This window comes from Onychomys torridus, chromosome 15 (assembly GCF_903995425.1).
Source record: "Onychomys torridus chromosome 15, mOncTor1.1, whole genome shotgun sequence".
NCBI classification, from domain to species: domain Eukaryota; kingdom Metazoa; phylum Chordata; class Mammalia; order Rodentia; family Cricetidae; genus Onychomys; species Onychomys torridus.
Window position 1 is genome coordinate 2,760,604 of NC_050457.1, and position 21,046 is coordinate 2,781,649.

Sequence of the window (21,046 nt, forward strand, 5' to 3'; positions counted from 1 at the left end):
TGCCTAGCACTCCATAGTTACAAAGAATGTCAGGAAAAGGATAAAGGCTTTTGAGTTTAAGTCAAAATAGCCTGTGACTTTTATAGGTTAAAGTATTTGATTCTATAAAATGAAGGAGAACACAGCAATAGCTGTCCAAGTTTTCTTCTACTCTTAATTCAATTCTATAAATTAATTCCACCTATTTTAATATGTATTTCTTTTCTCTTAGCTCTGTAGCAAATTTCCCCCAAGAGTGAGACTCTTATGTCACCCCCTTCCTCCTGACAAAAGCCAGAATTAATAGACTAAGGTGCGTGGTCATGTCTTTGTTCTAAGTAGACTATGATGCCATGAGGATTCTTCTGCCTTAAATGTGTTGTCTCCTTATGCAATGCGTGCATCTATTCCATGTACTCACATTAGCATCTCACAGTCACAGTCAACTTAAAGGAACTAGGAAAGAGTGCAAAAAGAAAGCCAGAATAAGAAACCTAGTGGATCAATAATTTATCAAGTACATACAAGGGTCTGCGACTATTTGTAAGTCTCTGTCTTGCTCTTGTTTGTTTGTCTGTTTGAGACAGAGTCTCACCATGTAACCTAGGCTGGTCTCAAGCTAGTCACATTAATACTGGCTTTTCTTTGGAGAAAAACAAATGTTAACATTTTTATGAATATAGGCCTTCCATTCAAAACATTTAATGGGCACCTGTTACATGCCAAACTACGTTCTAGGCTACTGTGGGGAACATGATAAATGAGGTCTTTATCCTCAAAGAACTTACATCTTATAAGTTTACCAAAGAATATCAAAGTCATACCAGGAATTTCAGAGGCCTTTGCTTTGCTTTTAAGAATTCAAAGTCAGGGTCTCTGATCTAGAGAAACTTGAACTAAGGCCCCTCAGCGGCCACAGTGGGCTGGTGCTCTGATCAGTGCCTCACTCAGCTCTTATCAGAGAAACTTCCTCCTGCAGTAGATGGAACTAACACAGAGACACACAATGGACAGTGTATAGAGAGTGGGCGACCTTGGAGGACTCAGTCCCGTTCAGGGCTCAGGGGTCTTTGCAGAAGAGGGAGGCAGAAAGATTGTAAGAGCCTGCAGAGGTGGGAGACGCCAAGGACACAGTGTCCGCCAGATAGAACAGCACTGATGCACACACGAACCCACAGATACTGGGGTAGCATGCAGAAGGCCGCAGGGGTTCAAGTTCGACAGGGTCCCAGCACCGGAAGTGGACACCAGCTTCCACCCCTAACAAGAAGCTATATGCAATTGATACCTGCTGGCAAAAGAAACACCAGTTCCCACCAGTGCATTCAGGCTGGGTAAGTCAACCACACTTCAGGGCAGGCCCAATGCCTAGGGGTGCTTGACTAACACAACATGAACTCAGTGGTATTTTTGTGAACTTTTTGTCTAATTTTGCATTGTTTGGGTATTTTTTTGTCTCATAGTCTTTTGTTTGCCTATTTTAATTTCCGGTTTTGTGGCTTTGTGAGAGTGGTTTTTGTGTGTTTCTTGGAGTTTTTGTTTTGATTTTTTTATTGTTTTGATTTTGTTTGTTTAGTTGGTTGGTTTAAAGAAAGAAAGAGAAAGAACATAAAGTTGGGTGGGTAGAGAAGTATGGGGGATATGGGAGGAGTTGGGGAGGGGCTGGTTAAAATATATTATATGCAAAATAGACTAAATCCAAAGTTGATTGACATTGACTTTGAATAATGGGAAAGAATTTCTATTTCTTTAGGCCATTCTTCTTATTAAATAAGTGCTTCTGTTGACCAACTCTTCTTACCCATCAAAACCATAGTGAAATAAGCATATACCACAGTCCACTAATGATGTGGTAAGGAGCGAGCCTGTGTCTCCCTGAGGATCTCAGCTGAAGTGCACTCTTTCCTTGACTTCTTGGATCTGCTTTGGGAAGTAGAGTAGTTGTGTTGCAGTTTCCAGTCCTGTTCTATGACAGTGAAATTTACCTTCTGTAAGTTTAGTTCATCATGACTGCTCACCTCTGCTTTGTAAGCAGAGATTAAATAATAGTCCAGACTTCATGCTTTGGACCTGTCTCTCACACAGCACAGACTCTAGGTACAGTAGACTGGCGGGCAGACTGCTGGCGTCCTTAGCACAGCAGCCACCGGTTAGTTCCTCTAAGTCAGACTTACATCTTCACCCCTTTTCTGACAAGAGGAAGTCAGAGGAAGGGGTACATTTCATTGCATATAAAAGGGAATGAAGGCACCAAGTAATGTATCTCCTAAGCCCCAAGGAACTGAAATGTAGCAGTTTTCAGAGATCATCTATCTGTATAGAAGTGATGGCATTCTGTCTCTTGTAAGTAACAAATACTCTTGAGTCAGTTCTTCCAATTCTAGCCTGCCATGGCCTTTCCCATCAGTTAAATTCCTGACATATGCAGACTGTCTATGAGGAGTTCTTGAGCTGTGAATTCCCTAAGAAAAGCTCATGTTCCAATCATTGCTTTCTGAAACACACTGACTTAGGAAGACACAGGTTGTGGTAGGAAGTATGCTATACCAGATAAAAGTATTAACTGTGATACCACCTGATTGAGTTAGAACCCTGTCTATGCCACTGACCACCTGTGTGACACCAGGTCATTCCTGGTCTATAACAATGATAATAACAATCTCACAATATCATTATTTATTACTGAATTTCAAATCTGTGTAAAATAGGTAATGATGCAATGGTAAATAAGGACACAAGCCACCACACAACGCTGCCGGTTTTTTCTCCTAGGTTTTAAGTAAGTTTTAGGTTTGTAAATTTTAGACAGTTTCAAGCAAACCCTGAATCAGGGGATGTTATAGCTCCTTTTCTAAAAACAATATTACTGTTAATATGAATGACTAGGTTGGCAATAGGCTCTTTGGTTGTTGGATAGTTTTTAAATTAAAAATGTGTATTCCTTCCCTCCATGATGAGAAAGGGGTTGCTGTTTTACCACATCACACCCCAATTCTACTGTTTTACATAGTAAAAGCACCATCCAATGTAATAGTTTGAAGTACACTACCAATCCAGCATGGCCTGAGGGATGGTCCTGACTGGGGATGAAGAAGAAAAGACAGACAGATGGACATATGAACTCACAGAAAAGCTCTCTGATGGAGAAGCCACAGCACCCCAGAGTCTAGGCGTGTTTATTATATAGAGTTGAACAAAGAGAGGGGGCTGTGACATACAGCTGGACCAGGAGGTGGGGTTATTTACACACTGATAAACAAGGACACAGGGGTTATGGTTTGCAGCTGCATTAGAGAGTTAGTTTGGCTAATCTCTGCAGCACAAGTCTCTTTGCAGGAGCAGCCTTCAAGCTGTAAACATCTGGAAGAAGAAAGCTTTGGTGGGTATTTCTGCACACACTGCCATCAACACTGCGTTCAGTCCCCTAAGACTGATGCTGTGAGGTCCTTGACATGGCCATCCCCTGTCAAGAGCACACATTCACTCAGGACTTCACTTCCTTAAGGCTCTCTACAATCCTCACTGTATGAAATGGATATAACACATTTATATACTATACAATTCCAAAATACCAAGTTTAAAGGGTAAAAATGACTTATTTGACATATTACATGACATCTACCTGTGAATAAACAGCACCGTGGTTACAGTAGCTGTCACTTGTCTCGTAATAAAGAGTAGTGTTCTGTGTCAGCACTAAATGCTGGCCAGGTAGTGTGACCTTGGCCCTCTGTCTAAACGAGGTTTCTGTGGTGATGTGGATGATTTACTATTAACAGAAAAGTTCAGATCCCATTACCAATGACAGCTGTGCTCCCATTTATGTTATTTTTAAGCCATAACTATTTAAAACATTGCAGTTAGCATCCTTACTTGTCCACTTTGTTGGCATATAACTCTCCTATTAAATATATAGAACAAATCATATTAATTAAAATAAATTGCTTGTGCAGTTCAGCTATGCTACAGATGTCTCATAAGGCTATAAATTCAAATTAATTAAAGGCTGCTTACCCCTGTGCTTGGGAAAGAATACTTTTAGTGCATTAGTAGTAACTAAAGAAATGAACCATCTTGCACAAGAAAAATCATTTGAGTTGTTAAAGAAATAACTAGATAAATGGATATATAGCTAGTTAACACAATCATGTAACAAAATCTTGGCAGAAGCAAACAAGTTGCTTGTTCACAGTGGCAAGTATAGTTAGTCTTTTATACTGAATATGAATTTTAGTAGGAACAACTATATTTGATTCTACTTATTGTATGCAACTAGATTTACATTTACATTTACAACTATTACATTTAGTTCTGTATTTATGGGGGACATAACAACAGACAATGAGGAAATCCAGAGAATCATCAGGTCATACTTCAAAAACCTCTACTCCACAAAACTGGAAAATCTAAAAGAAATGGATAATTTATGGATAGGTACCACATACCTTAGTTAAATCAAGACCAGATAAACCATTTAAATAGTCCAATAACCCCTAAGGAAATAGAATCAGGCATTAAAAGTCTCCCAACCAAAAAAGCCCAGGACCAGATGGTTTCAGTGCAAAATTCTACCAGATCTTCAAAGAAGACTTAACACCAATACTCTTTAAATTGTTCCACACAATAGAAGCAGGAGGAATATTACCAAACTCCTTCTATGAGGCTACAATTACCCTGACTCCTAACCAAACAAAGATGCAACAAAGACAGAGAACTACAGACCGATCTCCCTCATGAACACTGATGCAAAAATACTCAATAAAATTCTGGCAATCAGACTCCAAGAGCACATCAAAACAATTATCCACCATGATCAAGTAGGCTTCATCCCAGGGATGCAAGGGTGGTTCAACATACAAAAGTCCATCAATGTGATATACCATATAAACAAACTCAAAGAAAAAAACCACATGATCATCTCACTAGATGCAGAAAAGGCATTTGACAAAATCCAACACCCCTTCATGATAAAGGTCTTGGAGTAATCAGGAATACAGGGAACATACCCAAACATAATAAAGGCAATCTACAGCAAGCCAACAGCCAACATCAAATTAAATGGAGAGAAACTCAAAGCAATACCACTAAAATCAGGAACAAGGCAAGGCTGTCCCCTCTCCCCCTACTTATTCAATATAGTACTTGAAGTTCTGGCAGGAGCTATAAGACAACATAAGGATATTAAGGGGATACAAATTGGGAAGGAAGAAGTCAAGCTTTCCCTATTTGCAGATGACATGATAGTATGCATGAGTGACCCCAAAAATTCAATCAAGGAAATAATACACCTAATAAAAACCTTCAACAACATAGCAGGATACAAGATCAACTCAAAAAATCAGTAGCCCTCCTATATACAATAGACAAACAGGCTAAGAAGGAAATCAGAGATACATCACCCTTTACAATAGCCACAAATGATATAAAATACCTTGGGGTTACTCTAACTAAGCATGTGAAGGACCTATATGACAAGAACTTTAAGTCTCTGAAAAAAGAAATTGAAGAAGATGTCAGAAAATGGAAAGACCTCCCATGCTCATGGATAGGCAGGATTAACATAGTAAAAATGGCGATCTTACCAAAAGCAATCTACAGATTCAACGCAATCCCCATCAAATTACCAACACAATTCTTCACAGATCTGGAAAGAATAATACTCAACTTCATATGGAAAAACAAAAAGCCCAGGATAGCCAAAAGAATCCTGTACAATAAAACAACCTCTGGAGGCATCACGATCCCCGACCTCAAGCTCTACTATAGAGCTACAGTAATAAAAACAGCTTCGTACTGGCATAAAAACCTACGTGTGGACCAATGGTATCGAAGTGAAGACCCTGACATTAACCCGCACACCTATGAACATATGATTTTTGACAAAGAAGCCAAAAATGTACAATGGAAAAAAGAAAGCATCTTCAACAAATGGTGCTGGCATAACTGGATGTCAATGTGTAGAAGGCTGCAAATAGATCCATATCTGTCACTGCACAAAACTTAAGTCCAAGTGGATCAAAGACTTCAACATAAATCCAGCTATTCTGAACCTGATAGAAGAGAAAGTAGGAAGTACTCTTGAATGCATTTGCACCGGAGAGCACTTTCTAAATATAATACCAGTAGCACAGACACTGAGAGAAACAATCAATCAATGGGACTTGTTGAAACTGAGAAGCTTTTGTAGAGTAAAGGACACGGTCAACAAGACAAAGCAACAGCCTACATAATGGGAAAAGATCTTCACCAACCCCATATCTGACAGAGGGCTGATATCCAGAATATATATAGTTCTGTATTTATATGTGTATATATGTAGAGTTCCAGAAAATGTGTGTGTGTGTGTGTGTGTGTGTGTGTGTGTGTGTGTGTGTGTTCTATGTTAACAGATCTTTTATAAGATAAACAAGTCATCTTTGTCTTCTAGATTTTAAAGTATTCAGTTAGGTGAAAATAATGTGGAGCACTAGATAACCCACTCGGCTTATATTAAGAAATGCATGTGTGTTATAACCACCAAAGACACGGATGGGATGATCTTCTATGGTATTCTCTAAATGTGTCGTGTCCTTTGCATTTCATGGAAATCTCCAAAATATTAAAAAAATCCCCTTAAACTAACACACCTTAAGAAACTTGTTAATAAATAAGTTAATAAGTATCTCAGATGTAGTGACATATTTGTTAATAAATATGTTAATAAGGATCTCGGATGTAGTGGCATATTTGTTAATAAATAAGTTAATAAGGATCTCGGATGTAGTGGCATATGCCCATGATCCTACAGCATGGTGGCTAAGGAAGCTTGAGGCCAGCCATTGCTGTATAGTGAACTGAAGGCTAGCCTGGAGTTAGTGAGATATTCTAACAAACAAAGCCTACCTCCAACCATTTGTCAAAGTGAAATGTTTTTCCACCTACCATTCCTAAAAGTACCTGCAAAAAGTCATAATCAAAGATATATAGGATCCTTATAATTTGGCTGTTATAGATTTGATACAAAGTTCAGAAGAAAATAAAACTTTAAATTTTTTTAAAAATTACAGCCTATAAAGACATTTTAAATGTTGTTTTGGTGAGGATAAGGCTGATCAATAAATCAACTGTTTTCACATTGTATAAAAAGATTGTTGATTTCTCCATTTCTAACTAAATGTAGACTGAAGAGGATAGAACAAAGCTATGCATTTTTTTTTTTTTTTTTTGAATCTTGGGTTTTAAAACCTTAGGTCAATGTGATTACAGGATCTCATCATCTGGAGAACATATAAGACAGGGTAGAATTTTACCTTTTAAGTATGTGTTGTTAAGGCCTGTCTCTAAGACAAGACACTAATCTGTTGCTCTGCATGGGGTGGGGGATAGAAATACTAAAATGTGCTGTTATGGTGTGACACTCTTGCTGTGTGCTTGCCTAGCAAGCAACATCAACACCACATAAAACTGGTGCTGTGACCCAGCACTGAGTAAGTGGGGTATAAACAAGGTCAGTTTAAAGCCATCCTATAGGGAATTGGCTTGGGGGAGCTATTGTTTAAATTCAAGTATAGCAAATGCTTGTTCTGTTTTAGACTAATTTTCTCAAGCATAGGAAATCTTTATACCTGCATGTCCCCTCCCCAAAGTTTGTCCTTTGGGACTCAGTGTTACACATTGTCACTTTCCAATGTGACTGCCTTCTGAGAACAGTATCAAATACCATCATTTCCAGTGTCCCTAGAATTTAATAATGACTTCACTACTCAAAAATCTCAGAATGCTTTCTGTCGTAATGTTGATGCTTTTCCAAAGAGAAAAGGAAGACGTAAATGATTCCCTAGAGCTACTTCAGATTGCTTCCTAAGTCAAGGAAGGAATGCCTGAATTATGCCTACCTCATAGACAATTACTAAAATGAAGCCTAAGGAAACAGCAGCAGTTCCTTTTAGTACCACTGACATTTCATACCTGCACTGACGTAGTGTGGAAAATCGTTGTGAGATTCTGTGGGTATGTTTGGGATAATTATTCAGCCTTCCTCATACGATGAACTCTCAGACTATATAAGCACCTAAGGACAGTGTCATCCCCAGCTCCACTCACTCCAGTTGCCTACCTAGCACAGTAGTCTGGACTCAGCACATGCTCAGTGAATGTTTTCTGGGTGAATGAGTAAATTCATTACATGTACTAAAACTCTGTCTGAAACATGGCTCCTTGTGATTTATTTTTAATAGACCCATAAACTAAGCAGGTCACTCAGCTATAAGCGCTATGCCTAAAGACTAATAAACAGCTAACTTATCTTTATAAGTTATTTCAGTCTTTTATTTCAGTCTTTTCAGAAGAACATGCTACAATTTATTTTTACTTTTACCACTCATTGAGACAGATTGAAAGTTTTGAATTTATTCTAGTATAATATGTGACTTAAACATATTTTGAAGATTTATTTATTTCTATTTTATATGTATGAGTGTTTTGTTTACAAGTATGTCTATGTACCACATGCATCCTGTGCTCTCAGAGGCCATAAGAGGGCATTGTACACCCTGGAACTGGAGTTACAGCTGGTTGTGAGCTGCCATGTGGATGCTGGAAATTGAACGGGGTCTGCTGGAAGAACAACCAGTGTGCTCTTAACCACTGAACCATCTTTCTGGCCCTTAGTGATTTAGCTATTTTGCTAATCACAGTCAATAGAGATATTTTTCATTGGCAAAAAAATGCTAATCACATGTCAAATAAAATTAAATAATTAAACCTTTTTCAAGTATTTTATCAGTTTATAAATCTGTTCATGAGTGCAATTGTGTGTGTGTGTTTGTGTGTGTGTGTGTGTGTGTGTGTGTGTGTGTGTGTGTGTGTGTAAAGGTGAGGACACCAATACCTATGGACATAGATGTCAGAAGAGGGTGTCTAGTCCTCTGTAACTGGCAGGTGCTATGGACAGACAGCTAGTCATGTGGTTGCTAGGTTATGAGCTCCCATAACTCATAACTCTTCACCATTGAGCCATCTCTTCAGCCATAACTACCTTTTCTATATATCATGGCCTCACTTTTAGAAGAATGTGAATGTGCCTAATAGAATTTTCAGGAAGATGTTTTTGGGTATTATTAAATTTTAGGATTTATTTTTAAAAAGGTGCTGATGTAGAAACCAAGATGAATTTCAAAAGCTGACATCTTATTATTTGTATAATTAATAAATGATATCTATTTGAGATGAACTTATAGGCTATTTCTATCCATCTAAATATAGTGTAATAACATCTACAGTTCTGATGGATACCAACCAGCAGCTATTCTGTGAGTCTGAGGTGTGAAGAGTGTGGTGTATGGAGCTCTGTGTTGTTGGAAAACATGCTCTTTGAGCCAGCCTAACATATTTGAGCATTTTAGGTGGTGGGAGGCACTGTGGTAAAGGACAGGAGCAGCTTGTGTTTGTTTGCCTGCCTGCTTGCTTGTTTTGGAGAAGAAATAACATCACTTGGCTCATATTTTAGAAAACTGAATCCATGGACAATTTCTCTGAATTATGGATAGCCAAGTAATATTTCTACATTGTGATCATTAAAAGGCATAATCAAATACTCTCTGAATTTGATTCAGGATTAGGCAGTTGGGAAGGACTGCCTGAAAGGAGGACTGTGGACATAGTCTGAGGAAGAATGAGCTGGTTTGAGGTGAATGGAAAGAGATTTCAGATGGCTAGAGAGCAAAGTAAGACATAAAAGTGTAGATAACATAAGACAAGAACAATAAGAATGACAATTCTCTCCTTGAAGAAGGGCGGCAGAGGCCGAACAGAACTGTGACCAGGCTAGAGCATGAAACTTTCAACCCTGTAGTCAGGGTGGTCATGGATGGTATAGTTCCTCAGGGTCATGAAATTGAGATGTGAACAGCTCTGAGGTTTTGAACTCCTGAACTAGGGATGAGAATGTCTTCAGTGTGTTATGCCTGTACTGATGGTAGCTGATATGTGCACAAAACTGGGAAAAGAGATGCAAAGTGTTTCCTCAAGTCCCGACCCTGTGTGGTTATTGAGGGCTATGAAGTCACAATCAATTTCTAAACATACACAAATGTCTTTATATAAACAATATTTAATAGACTTAAAGTGAGAATAAAAATGATGATCAAGAAACTGAATTAGAGAACTCAGGGATGAGGATAAACAACAATTCATTGCATCTCAGAGTGCAAATGAACTACAGATGAGAAGACAGGAGCTGAACGTAGGGAAGCAGATGGGTTTCTTGAAGGAGAAGATGTCTACAACCCTGAGAGAGGCTCATGTGCACAGAGCATCAAAATAAAGAAAATGGTTACTTGCTATACCATGCAGAGGAGAAGTACAAAAGGGTTTTGTTTTGGAGGAACAAAATCCAATATGAATTCGCCATTCATTGCTCAGTCACCAACTGGTAGGACAATTTCAAGTCATTAATTGGACCAGATGGTTAATGTTTTTAATGGCACAATCAACTAATAAATAACTGCAAAGCACTTTGTAAATACAAAGAGCCACATGAATGTTTAATAATCACATTAAGTCGGGAGGCTTATTTCAAGTTACACTTTTATATCAAAGTATTTTACTGGCATTGCAGGAGAAATGCCAATAATATAATCAACTACCATATCATAACTGTACCTAAAAATGCAACAAAGGGATAGTCAAAAACCAGAACAAGTTCAGCCAGTATGGGCCGAAAAAAGTGGGTCAGCATGCAGTGTTCCTTTCACAGAATACAAGAAGCATGAGAGGAAGATGGGAGCTTATAACAGCACCAAGGGAGGTCATTGCCGTACATAGAACCTCACTTGCCTATGTATTTGAAAGAGAATTTTTCAGATAAAGTGGTGTGAAGACACAAAACAGCAGGAAAAACATGGATGTGAAGACTCTGGTACTCCACTTAGTTCAAGTAGAGTCTAATAAACTAGTTGTAACATTTTATGAGGCCCTTGGTATTCACATCTCACCTACTCTTTGTAACACTGGAATGAATACTGGCACTGTCACCTATTTTAAAATTGAGAAAATCTGATTCACACAAAGATTAAAACACTTGTGTAGTATCACATTTTTAATAAGAGAGAATCAGGTTTGAGTCCCAAACAATATGGCTTCAATGTCTTCTGGGGAGAATCTGGGGTAAATCATATACTTCTAATTAGATGCATTCTTCCTCCTTCTTCCTGCCTCTAAACATGGCTGGCTGGCTGGCTGATGTCACCACAACCATCTAGGGACCATGACATGATGTAAAAGAAAAGAAAACCACTGTGACAGCAGATCTGTCGTGGGTCTACTTAGCCAGCAGCTGCAGTAACTTCCTTTGGGATTTTTTGTTCCGTGAGGAAAGTAAGACCCACCACAGTCACATTTGCCCCTACTTATGACCACAATCAAATAACAAAGAAACTGGACGGCAACAAAAACCTGCCCCGCACTGGGTGCTTGCTAGGAATAAGGCATTATTTTGTTTTATATATATTTTCTCATTTTATCATCACTGCACTTCTGTGAATTCCCATTTTATAGACAGAAAATCAGCCCCAGTTCACACAGCTTAAGGGTTCAAATTCAGGCTGCACCCTGCCTCCTAAACTCTCTTCAGCAAAAAGCATTCTGAGAAGTCAGACACAAGCAATTTCAATTAAAATGAGAAATTAGATAAGGATTCTTACTATTTTAATACTCTGATAACTATTCAATAGGATTGGAACTTCTAGAACAAATGTTTCTCATCGGGGTACCATGAACACTTTGTATGGAAGCCATTTTCCATCCTTCTCTCTGGGTCCCACTAAAACCACTGAACATGCCAGGGAAACACCCTGCACATTTCCTAGTCTTCCCCAGTTACAACGGCCTTTCCAGAACTGAGACTGGCAAAATTGCTTTGTGAAAAGTCCAAATGGTAAGTATTTCAGGGCTTGTGGGATGTGGTGTCTTGGTGGTCTCCATCACAGCTACTAAGCTCTGCTGTGTGGGACCAGTCACAGAGGACACAGATAAAAGTGCATGTGGCTGTGTTCTGCTCAAACTCTTCTGGCACTACTTTATAGATAAAACACTTGAGACTGGGAGGTTCAGAAACTCTCCTGAGAAGATTCAAATAGCAAGCAATCGGCTCCACTTCAACTCAAAGTCAGAGTGATCTCAGGGTTTAGGCTTGTATTTGAGACACAATTGATTTTACAGACTTTAGCTGGTTTTCTTCTGGCAGAAGACTATGTCTCAGAGAACTTCGTACCTTAAAGGCCCTACAGGACTTGCATCTTTGATAATCTGGATTGATGCTACCATTGACCTATACCGTGATTAAACATGTCCCCAGCACTGCTCTCCTTGTTGGCTCTCACACAGTCTTCCATGAAGTCATCTCCCAATACAAGATTCCATAAAACCAGTCACCAGAACAGCTACTCACTGATGTGTAACGTTTATTTATCATGCCTTAACTGTTCATAGGAACCATAAACCTGCTATTGCCCATTAAAGTGAAAAAGGAATATAAAATACTGAGCCCAGGGTCTGATACTTTCAAGAGCCCCAAGCAAGAGCTTATGTTAGGATGTTTGTAGTGGCAAGCTGACACTACCACTGATCCTGCTGTAACTATATAAATGAAGGAGGATTTGTGAAGGCTTAGAACACACAAGTCAGGCAGAATGCAGCTGATGCCCCAGGTTGTGACTACTGACACTGTGGAGTAGCTCAGCAGAGGTTTATGTAGAGACTCAACTATGTTAGATAGAAAAAGGACCCATTGTCAAAGATGCCCAAACTTCTCTATCCCACCCACCCCCAGGAGACATATGGATAGGACCTTTTCTAGAAGGCAGTGGTACTTATATAGATCAATGGGGTCTTATGGAATTCTACTGCTCATCAGTATATTAGGCTCAGCAAAGTGGAGGCTATGTTGAATTTATTAAACAATAATAGACAGGTAGGGGATTTAGCAATAGTACAAGAGGCAGGCTACCAAGTCAAGATGAACAAAAACGAAGTCACCACAGATTTACTATAAAGCCTTTTGGTGAGGGTTAGGATAGACTGATTCTGATAGCTTTTTATTTCTGTTGGGAAATGCTTCTATCACAGATATTTACTATATTGGAGAAACTACAGATAAAGATTTGGAACGTATTGTACATTGGTATTTGACAAATTGGTGGATTCGTTTTGTTTCTCTCCTGGTAATTCTTTTGACAAAATGATTTGATTTTGCATTGTATTAGCAGTTAGAAATAAACTTCTCTTGACAAGTTATGAGTTTGAAATGCAGCATGCTTATGACAAACATCTCAAGTATCTAGCACTTTTGTTTAACAAGAATAAAATAATTAGAAAAATGTAATCTATTACCTTTTTACCATTTGTCATTATCCTTGTAGAAAATGATATCTTCTTAATAAACACATGGTAGATATAAGAGTACTTTTGTAGGTAAATAATTTTGTCTAATATCATTAATTACTAACAGCTCAATTATACTGTGAAGTGCCATAATGGTCATAAAGCTTAAGAATCCTTATCATGGATTCTATAATTCATTTAAATTATATTAATTATACAGATTTTTAATGAAGAAGAGAGACTGCTTTTAATCCCCACAGGTAGAGACAATGATCAAAATATTTATGTGTGTCTTTCATATTTTGTTCTGTTGACATTCTTAAAATGATTCACTTACTCAGGCAGTATTAGCATCTTTCCATGCAAAGAGGTGGGTAGGCAAACAAGTTTGGATTGCACATAAAAATGTATGATCTTTAGTTCTTCTATTTAATATCTAACACAACTCAGGATATTATGGGAAGCCAGCTCCCACTTTTACCCAGGGTACTGTTGAGGAGAAACTTGTAGATAGAAAGATAGCAGAAATTGAGATAGAAACACAGGCTAGCATCAGGAGGACCTGGATTAATATCCACCGGCCCCTTCCATCTCTTCAAAAGGACTTTTTATAACAATGCCAAGGGTCAGGGCAAAAGACCTTACCCTTGCTAGATCAAAGCATGACACATAGCCAAGTGCAGATCCTTCCAAACACCTGGTAACCATGCACGTGGTCAAGCCATCCCCTTATGTAGACCTGCTGGGTAAAGCAAGCTCTCAGATCTCAGTAGGAAACCTCTGTGGGCTTTTAAGCTTTTTGTTTGTTTGTTTTTGTACTTGGAATGAAACCCAAGTTCTTTTATATGCTAGGCAAGTGGCTGATGATTTGGCTGAACTCCTGGCCCCAGGTGTTTTCTTATTGCATTGTGTGTCTACGTGTCTATTTTTGTGTGTCTGTGTGGGAGGGTGTCTGTGTATGTGTGTTTCTATGTGTGTGGAGGGTGTCTGTGTATGTGTGTCTATGTGTGTGGGGGTGTCTGTGTATGTGTGTCTATGTGTGTGGGGGTGTCTGTGTATGTGTATCTGTATGTGTGTGGGGGGGTGTCTGTGTATGAGTGTCTGTATGTGTGTGTGGGGATGTCTGTGTATGTGTGTCTGTATGTGTGTGGACAGTGTCTGTGAATGTGTGTCTGTATGTGGGGGGGGGTGTCTGTGTATGTGTCTGTATGTGTGGTGTCACATGGCATGTGTAGAGGTCAGAGGATAACATTCAGGAGTCAGTTCACTTCTTCTATCATGGAGGCCCTCAGGATCACACTCAGCTTGTTTTGCTTGGTGGGAAGTGCCTTTATCCACTGAGCCATCTCACCTACCCATGCCCCCGCTACTTTGAAGATTAGTTGGTGGTATCTATAAAACTGTCTTGATATCATGGACATGCTTAACACACCGTATGTCAGCCCAATTTCTAGAGTTCACATCCAAAATTACTTGGGCAAGTAACTCTAACTTTGTGTGTCTCAGATCATTCTCATTCATAGAATTAAGATACTAATATTTGATGAAACTAAAGAGGAATATGTAAAGTGTTTAAAACAACCTGTAGCTAATACTATATAACTTTTCCATTATTTATTTGTTTATTTGCATTTCAGTGTAATAGACATAATAAAAATATCCCAATACACCTTTATGAAATGGGTAGTAGACATGTTTTAACATCAAATTCCATGTGAGGTATGGTGATACACACCTGTAATCCCAGCACTGAGGAGTGTAGGGAAGGAGGATCAAGAGTTCTAAACCAAGGAGGCTGCAGAAATGGCTCAGCTCTTAAGAACACTGGCTACTCTTGTAGCGTCCCTGGGTTCCATTCCCAGCATCCACACTGTAGGGCACAGCCACCTGTAACTCCTTTTGGGGACATCTGACACCCTCTTATGACCCCCCACAGGGACCAGGCACACATGTGGCAAACAGAAATATATGCAGCAAAACATTCATACAATAAAAATAAGTAAAGATATATTTTTAAAAAGAAGAGTTCTAAACCAACCTGGGCTGCATAGCAAGTTCCAGGGCAGCTTGGGATACTGGCAAGATGCCATCTCAAATCATTTAATAAACAATATAAAACTAAACTTCCACTAAAGGTGGCCTTGTGGGATAAATTATAAATCCCAAAATAATTTATTTTAGGAGTACTTTCTCATATGATGTGATTTTTCAGCAGCATAGTATGTAAGTGTTACAGCTCTCAAGGGAAAAGGTATCCTGGCCATCAGAAGCCAGGAGATAGCTACAGCTCTGTTCAGGTGGGGGATGGTTTCCTGCCAGAATGTAGCCGTTCTGCTCCTCCCAGGAGAGCTGTTACAGCTTGCTATCTATGCTCCACTCTGCTAAGGGAATTTCCCCACAGAAATGTAGCAGCTCAGCTCTGCTTAGACAAAAGTTGTTACTTCTCTGCCCAACTCCACTCTGATGAAAGGTCTCACCTAAACCTTGTAGCTGGAGTGCTTCTCTCCAGGTTCCACCAAGCCCCGGAAGTCCCACAACCCACGTATAAAACAATCATACAGACACTTATATTATTTAAACTGCTTGGCCATTAGCTCAGGCCTACCATTGTCTAGCTCTTACTCTTAAATTAACCCATTTCTCTTAGTCTATACTTTGCCACATGGCTTGTGGCTTACCAGTGTCTTTACATGCTGCTTCTCCTGGCAGCGGCTGGCAGTGTCTCCTCCCAGCCTTCCTGTTCCCCGCCTTCTCCTCTTCCTTGTCCCGCCTACCTTATCCTTCCTGCCTGGCTACTGGCCAATCAGTACTCTATTTATTTTAACCAATCAGAGCAACACATTTGACATACAGAACCACAGCAAAACCTCATTCAAGAGATTTATTGGGACGGAGAAATACAGGAGAGTAGCCACCTCTGCTTGGGTGGAAAAAGGCAGCTCCAAACTGAATAGGTACAGGACTTATATAGGGTTTCTTAGGGGCAGAGTTTTTCCAGGGTGAAAATTTTCAAGGTGGGAATTGATCCAATTTCAATCCCTGAGTTTGGACAAGCCTGGAGATTGGGAGGAATTCGTGCTCAGGGATTTGTTGGTTTTGTGCTCATGTATTGGGTTTCCTGCTCAGGGATTGGTTGGTTTTCATGGTGAGTTGGTCAGAGGCAGAGTGTGCTTCTCTGGATTCAGGACCAAAGTGTGTTTCTTTCACTGGCCCTTTTACCCTACATAATATTGCAAATTATTTCATCTTCAAGTTATTTTAAAATTTGTATAGATGGCAATCTAATTCCAACCATGAGAGATCAGGCAGAGAACTTAAAGAGGCCCCAGATATGGCAGTTTTTAGATCCACCCCAGATTGGACCTAGAAGGTGAGAAAAGGCCTAGGTAAAGGGCGAAGAAGGAACGTAAATTACCACCAGGGGTAGTGGCTCCAAAGTCCCCTTTCTCTCCAAGCTTCTGACATGTAAGTTACTGCTCATCCCTGCCAGAGAATGTGGAAGCCAGGACCAGAAAGCTGAATCCTCACTCATGCTGTGCATGGCATCAATGGGAGGCTCCAGCTCTAAAGCCCGGAAGGCTGACAGTCACTGAGGAGCTGCTTTTCCTTTGCCGTGGGGACTATGGCGAGCTGTTGACAGTAGCTCTTTCAGGATGTAGCAGCACTGGATTTGCGACCTCTTTAAAACACTGACAATGAAAGGTAGTTCAGCAAATGGGAGAAAAACTGAGGAGAAGAGAAAGGAACAGATAAGATTCCTCCCTGCTGGAATTCTAGGTGCAGTGTGACTTGGCAAGTTGGGAACTGCTGTATGTTAGTATTCAAGAAAATAAGCAATAAACGCGCTTAGGTTATTATGCTTATATTGCAAGGTTATATATTTATGTAGGTCTCAGTTCTTTTACTTTGCTCTATAGTGCCTAATTGTCCAGGATCAGAAAGGATTCAAGCTGATATTTTATGGAAACTAGATAATCTTTGTTTTCTTGAGGATTAACTTGATTGTTCCCAGTCTAAGGATAGGTTGCTGTCCCTTCAAGGGTGCCAGTTCAGTTGATGCCTGTGGCCTGTAGCCATTTACACATTCTACACTGAAGGAAATGTATTACATGCAATTTTAAATCTGGAAAATACAGAAACCTCATTTGACACAATACTTGAAAATTTAATACTCACTTGTTATTTTCCTCTCCCATTCTCCCTGAAGTAGTGCCAATGAATTGTTGCCCAAGAGGCAGTCAGCAGAAATAAAGAAGGAAAACTGATGCCCCAATAAGCCAGTGACTATATATCCAGGCTTTGAATAAATAATTATTGGTTGAAAGTTATTAAAATGTTGGTTTTATTATTTTTTTCTTTTAGGTGGGAAATGAGGAAAGATGAAACTCTGGAAGACGAAGAAAATATGATGCTGGAACATTTAAAACAAATCTGTAGCACACAGGACTCTTCTTCATTAGACAGCATAGACAAACCGTAATCTGCAGAAAACAGCAAAGCTTTATTTTAGGAAACAGTCTCCTGCAATGGAGGCTTTCACTGTCGTCAGAGAAACCTCACACATGCCGTGGAGCACAGTGTCACCACAGAGTCTGTACTGAACAGGAACACAGAACATAAAAAATAAGAGGCTCCGTGTTTTTTATATTAAAGATAATTTCAAATGTGTTTCTTTCCCAATCTTTCTCCTTATCTGATAAAACTACTGCTGCCATCTCGTGTTCCCTTTGAATTATGTTTTTTTTCTTCCCTTCAGTACTGAGGTATCTATGACAACAGGAAAAATGTTTAGAAATATTTTCCTTGGGGACTTCTTATACAATATTTAGATGTTAAGTTGATTGGAGCCCCCAACCCTGGAAGTCATCTGAAAATTACAATTTGATTTGGTAGCTGTAGCCCAAGAGCAGATCTTAATTGTCTTTAGTATTACTGATTGGACCCACCCCCTTCCCATATAACCTCTTCCTCATCCACTTTATCTTAATCATACCCACAAGAAAGCAGTCTCCAGCACTACTAACTTCTGTCATATGGTGGTTTGTGAGAGTTGTTGCCCTCCTCCTAAACATCATTCTAGTCTTAGGCTTTCACCTCCTGTACCAAGTGGCTCCAATTCAGGAAGCTCATGACATCCTTTTGACTCAAGCATTAAAAAAAAAAAAAAAAAAAAAAAAAAAAAAAAAAAAAACAGTAGTTTTTCCCAACCAAAAACCATCTTTATTTCAAAATTATATTCAAAAGTTATCTATTGAAAATACCCAGGGTCTGGGGATTGCACTACATCCAGCGTGGGATATCTGAGGGGGAAAAAATTTGTGTACACTATGTTCTTATGTCTGTTAACTTTATTCCTCTAAGACAAAATTCTATCTCAACAGCTATTGCTCCATCAGGCATTCAAGATGAGAATAAATATAGATACACCAAGCTCTGTATCTGTCTACTTTATTTCTCTGGGATGAAATCCTGTCTCCATAGCTTCACTTCCGTCCAGTTCCCTAGCTCATAGCCCTGCTAACAAATAAACTCCTATGTTTCCAGCCTCATCTTCGTCCTCTGTATCCTCTTTCTCCATCTGTAAGGAACATGTAAGGCCTAGGGTGAACAACCCTGGTCAGGAGTGATAAGCAATAGAATGACGTAAGAAAGCCACAAATGGAGTAGTGAAAAGCTATAAGCTATGTGTGGAAGTAGGGATAAGACTAGAAACCTAGCCAGGAAAGAATATAAAAGATGAAGCCCCAGACCCAACCAACAGAGCTCAGCAGGCCCTCGTGTGAGACGACTCTCCTCTGCCAGAGACGTGAGATCCTGTCCCCAGTGCAGACGTGGCTGACCAGGGGAAGGCTGACCCAAGATCCAGAGGAACAGATGTGGCAAGTCTGGACCTGTACACCTGGAGAGGTACTCCTGCTTCCACTTGGAAGACAGGATAAATATTGCTTGTAATCTTACTATGTGAATAAATGAGTGTTATACCAAGTCTGAATCAAGAGTGACTATTCCTCCCCCGTAACTGGGGTATGTGCTCGCTACACCATCTCTGCTACTCTCCACTCCTGGCACTCAGAAGACTCTGCCCGAGATCTGCTTACCCTCTATGGAACCTCTGTCTTCCTCTCTTCTCTCACCATTCTGTCCGTTTCTCAAGTTCTTCTTATACCTTCGTCCCCTCAGTCTCTGGGGTGTTCAGTTATAAAACCATAGCAATCCTCTGTCAGAGCAAGGTCACCAGGCTTGAATTCTTACAGGGTCATAAAGGCAGGTAAGAGTTTTCCTCAGGCAGTGACCATCAGGCTTTCTTTTACAACCCAAAATGGGAGTGGTAAAGGAGGAGGTCAACTGAGCGCTAGTGACCAGTTAGTATATCAAAAAGGGGATTTATGTGCTCAGTCTACATTCCTAGACGTGGTTAGGTAAGAAGTTAGGGGTCTATTAGTAAGGTTGTATAAGAAAGGAGGGTCTCACCCTAAATTGCACAAGAAATAAAGCTATCGCCTGACAGGTGTTTCACTTGATAGGTATTTTAGATAAACACACTGTTAGGAGTTCTAAGAAGCCCGCATAGCATTACAAGAAAATCACTGCAGGAACCAGCTAATATACATGCAAAAGCTAAAATATCACCAAGACTTCTTAAGCCATGGCTTGACCTTTGGAGAAGTCCTCGACTTTTCTAAGTAGCAGCTTTTGTGATGGTAGCTGAGTTCCATTCCGTCTTCCTGCGGCTTGCAGCAGTTACCCTTCTCTACCCTTTATTGTCTACAGTGGAGGTGTGGGGGGACGACAACTTGGCTCCCATATAAATACATGGAAGCCTTTTCTTCATTATGAATGCCTGTCTTGGCATGGCTTATTTCTAGCCAGCTTTTCTTGACTCACTGTCCAGTCTGCCTTTTGTCTCGGGGCCTCCCTTTCATACTCCTGTCATCTCCCACTCGCTCTCACTCTGGCTGGCTGGGAGGCTGTGCGTCTGCCTGGGAGGCTGTGTGTCTGGCTGGGAGGCTGTGCATCTGGCTGGGAGGCTGTGTGTCTGGCTGGGAGGCTGTGTGTCTGGCTGGGAGGCTGTGTGTCTGGCCCCCTCTGGCTCCTTGCTCTCTCTTGCTTTTCCATCTCTTTTTTCCTTTTATTCTCTCTGTCTGCCAGCCCCTCCTATCCTTTCTCCTGCCTTACTATTGGCTGTTCAGATCTTTACTAGCCCAGTCAGATGGGTTTGTTTTGTTTCTTTTGGTTTTTTGAGACAGGGTTTCTCTGTGTAGCTTTGCACCTTTCCTGGAACTCACTTGGTAGCCCAGGCTGGCCTCAAACTCACAGAGATCCACCTGCCTCTGCCTCCTGAGTGCTGGGATTAAAGGCATGTGTCACCACCACATGGCCCAGTCATGTTTTAAGTAGGCAAAATAACACAACTTCACAGAGTTAAAAGACTGCAACATAAAAGGATGCAACACATCTTTGCATTATTAAACAAATGTTCCATAGCATAAACAAGTCTAACATATCTTAAAATAATATTCTATAACAAATGCCTGCTATTTTTCTTATTCCCATTGCACTTGCACACACAGAGAAAGAGACAGATACACACACACACACACACACACACACACACACACACACACACACACACGCAGAGAGAGAGAGAGAGAGAGTGTGTTCTACCCTGCCTGCCAAGTACAATTATATAATTTAGTATGTCCTTCCT

General features: G+C 40.0%; 1 protein-coding gene across 3 annotated transcripts in view; it reads left to right on the plus strand.

The window, feature by feature from the left end:
- Kiaa0825 (KIAA0825 ortholog) overlaps window positions 1-18,052 on the plus strand; it is a 424,652-nt gene extending 406,600 nt beyond the window's left edge. For all 3 annotated transcript variants that reach the window (XM_036206767.1, XM_036206766.1, XM_036206769.1), the window contains one exon: window positions 17,701-18,052. In XM_036206767.1, coding sequence (XP_036062660.1) covers window positions 17,701-17,818 — 118 coding nt within the window. In that variant the 3' untranslated portion in view covers window positions 17,819-18,052. The remainder of the gene's footprint in view (window positions 1-17,700) is intronic.
- Window positions 18,053-21,046: the final 2,994 nt, after the last annotated feature.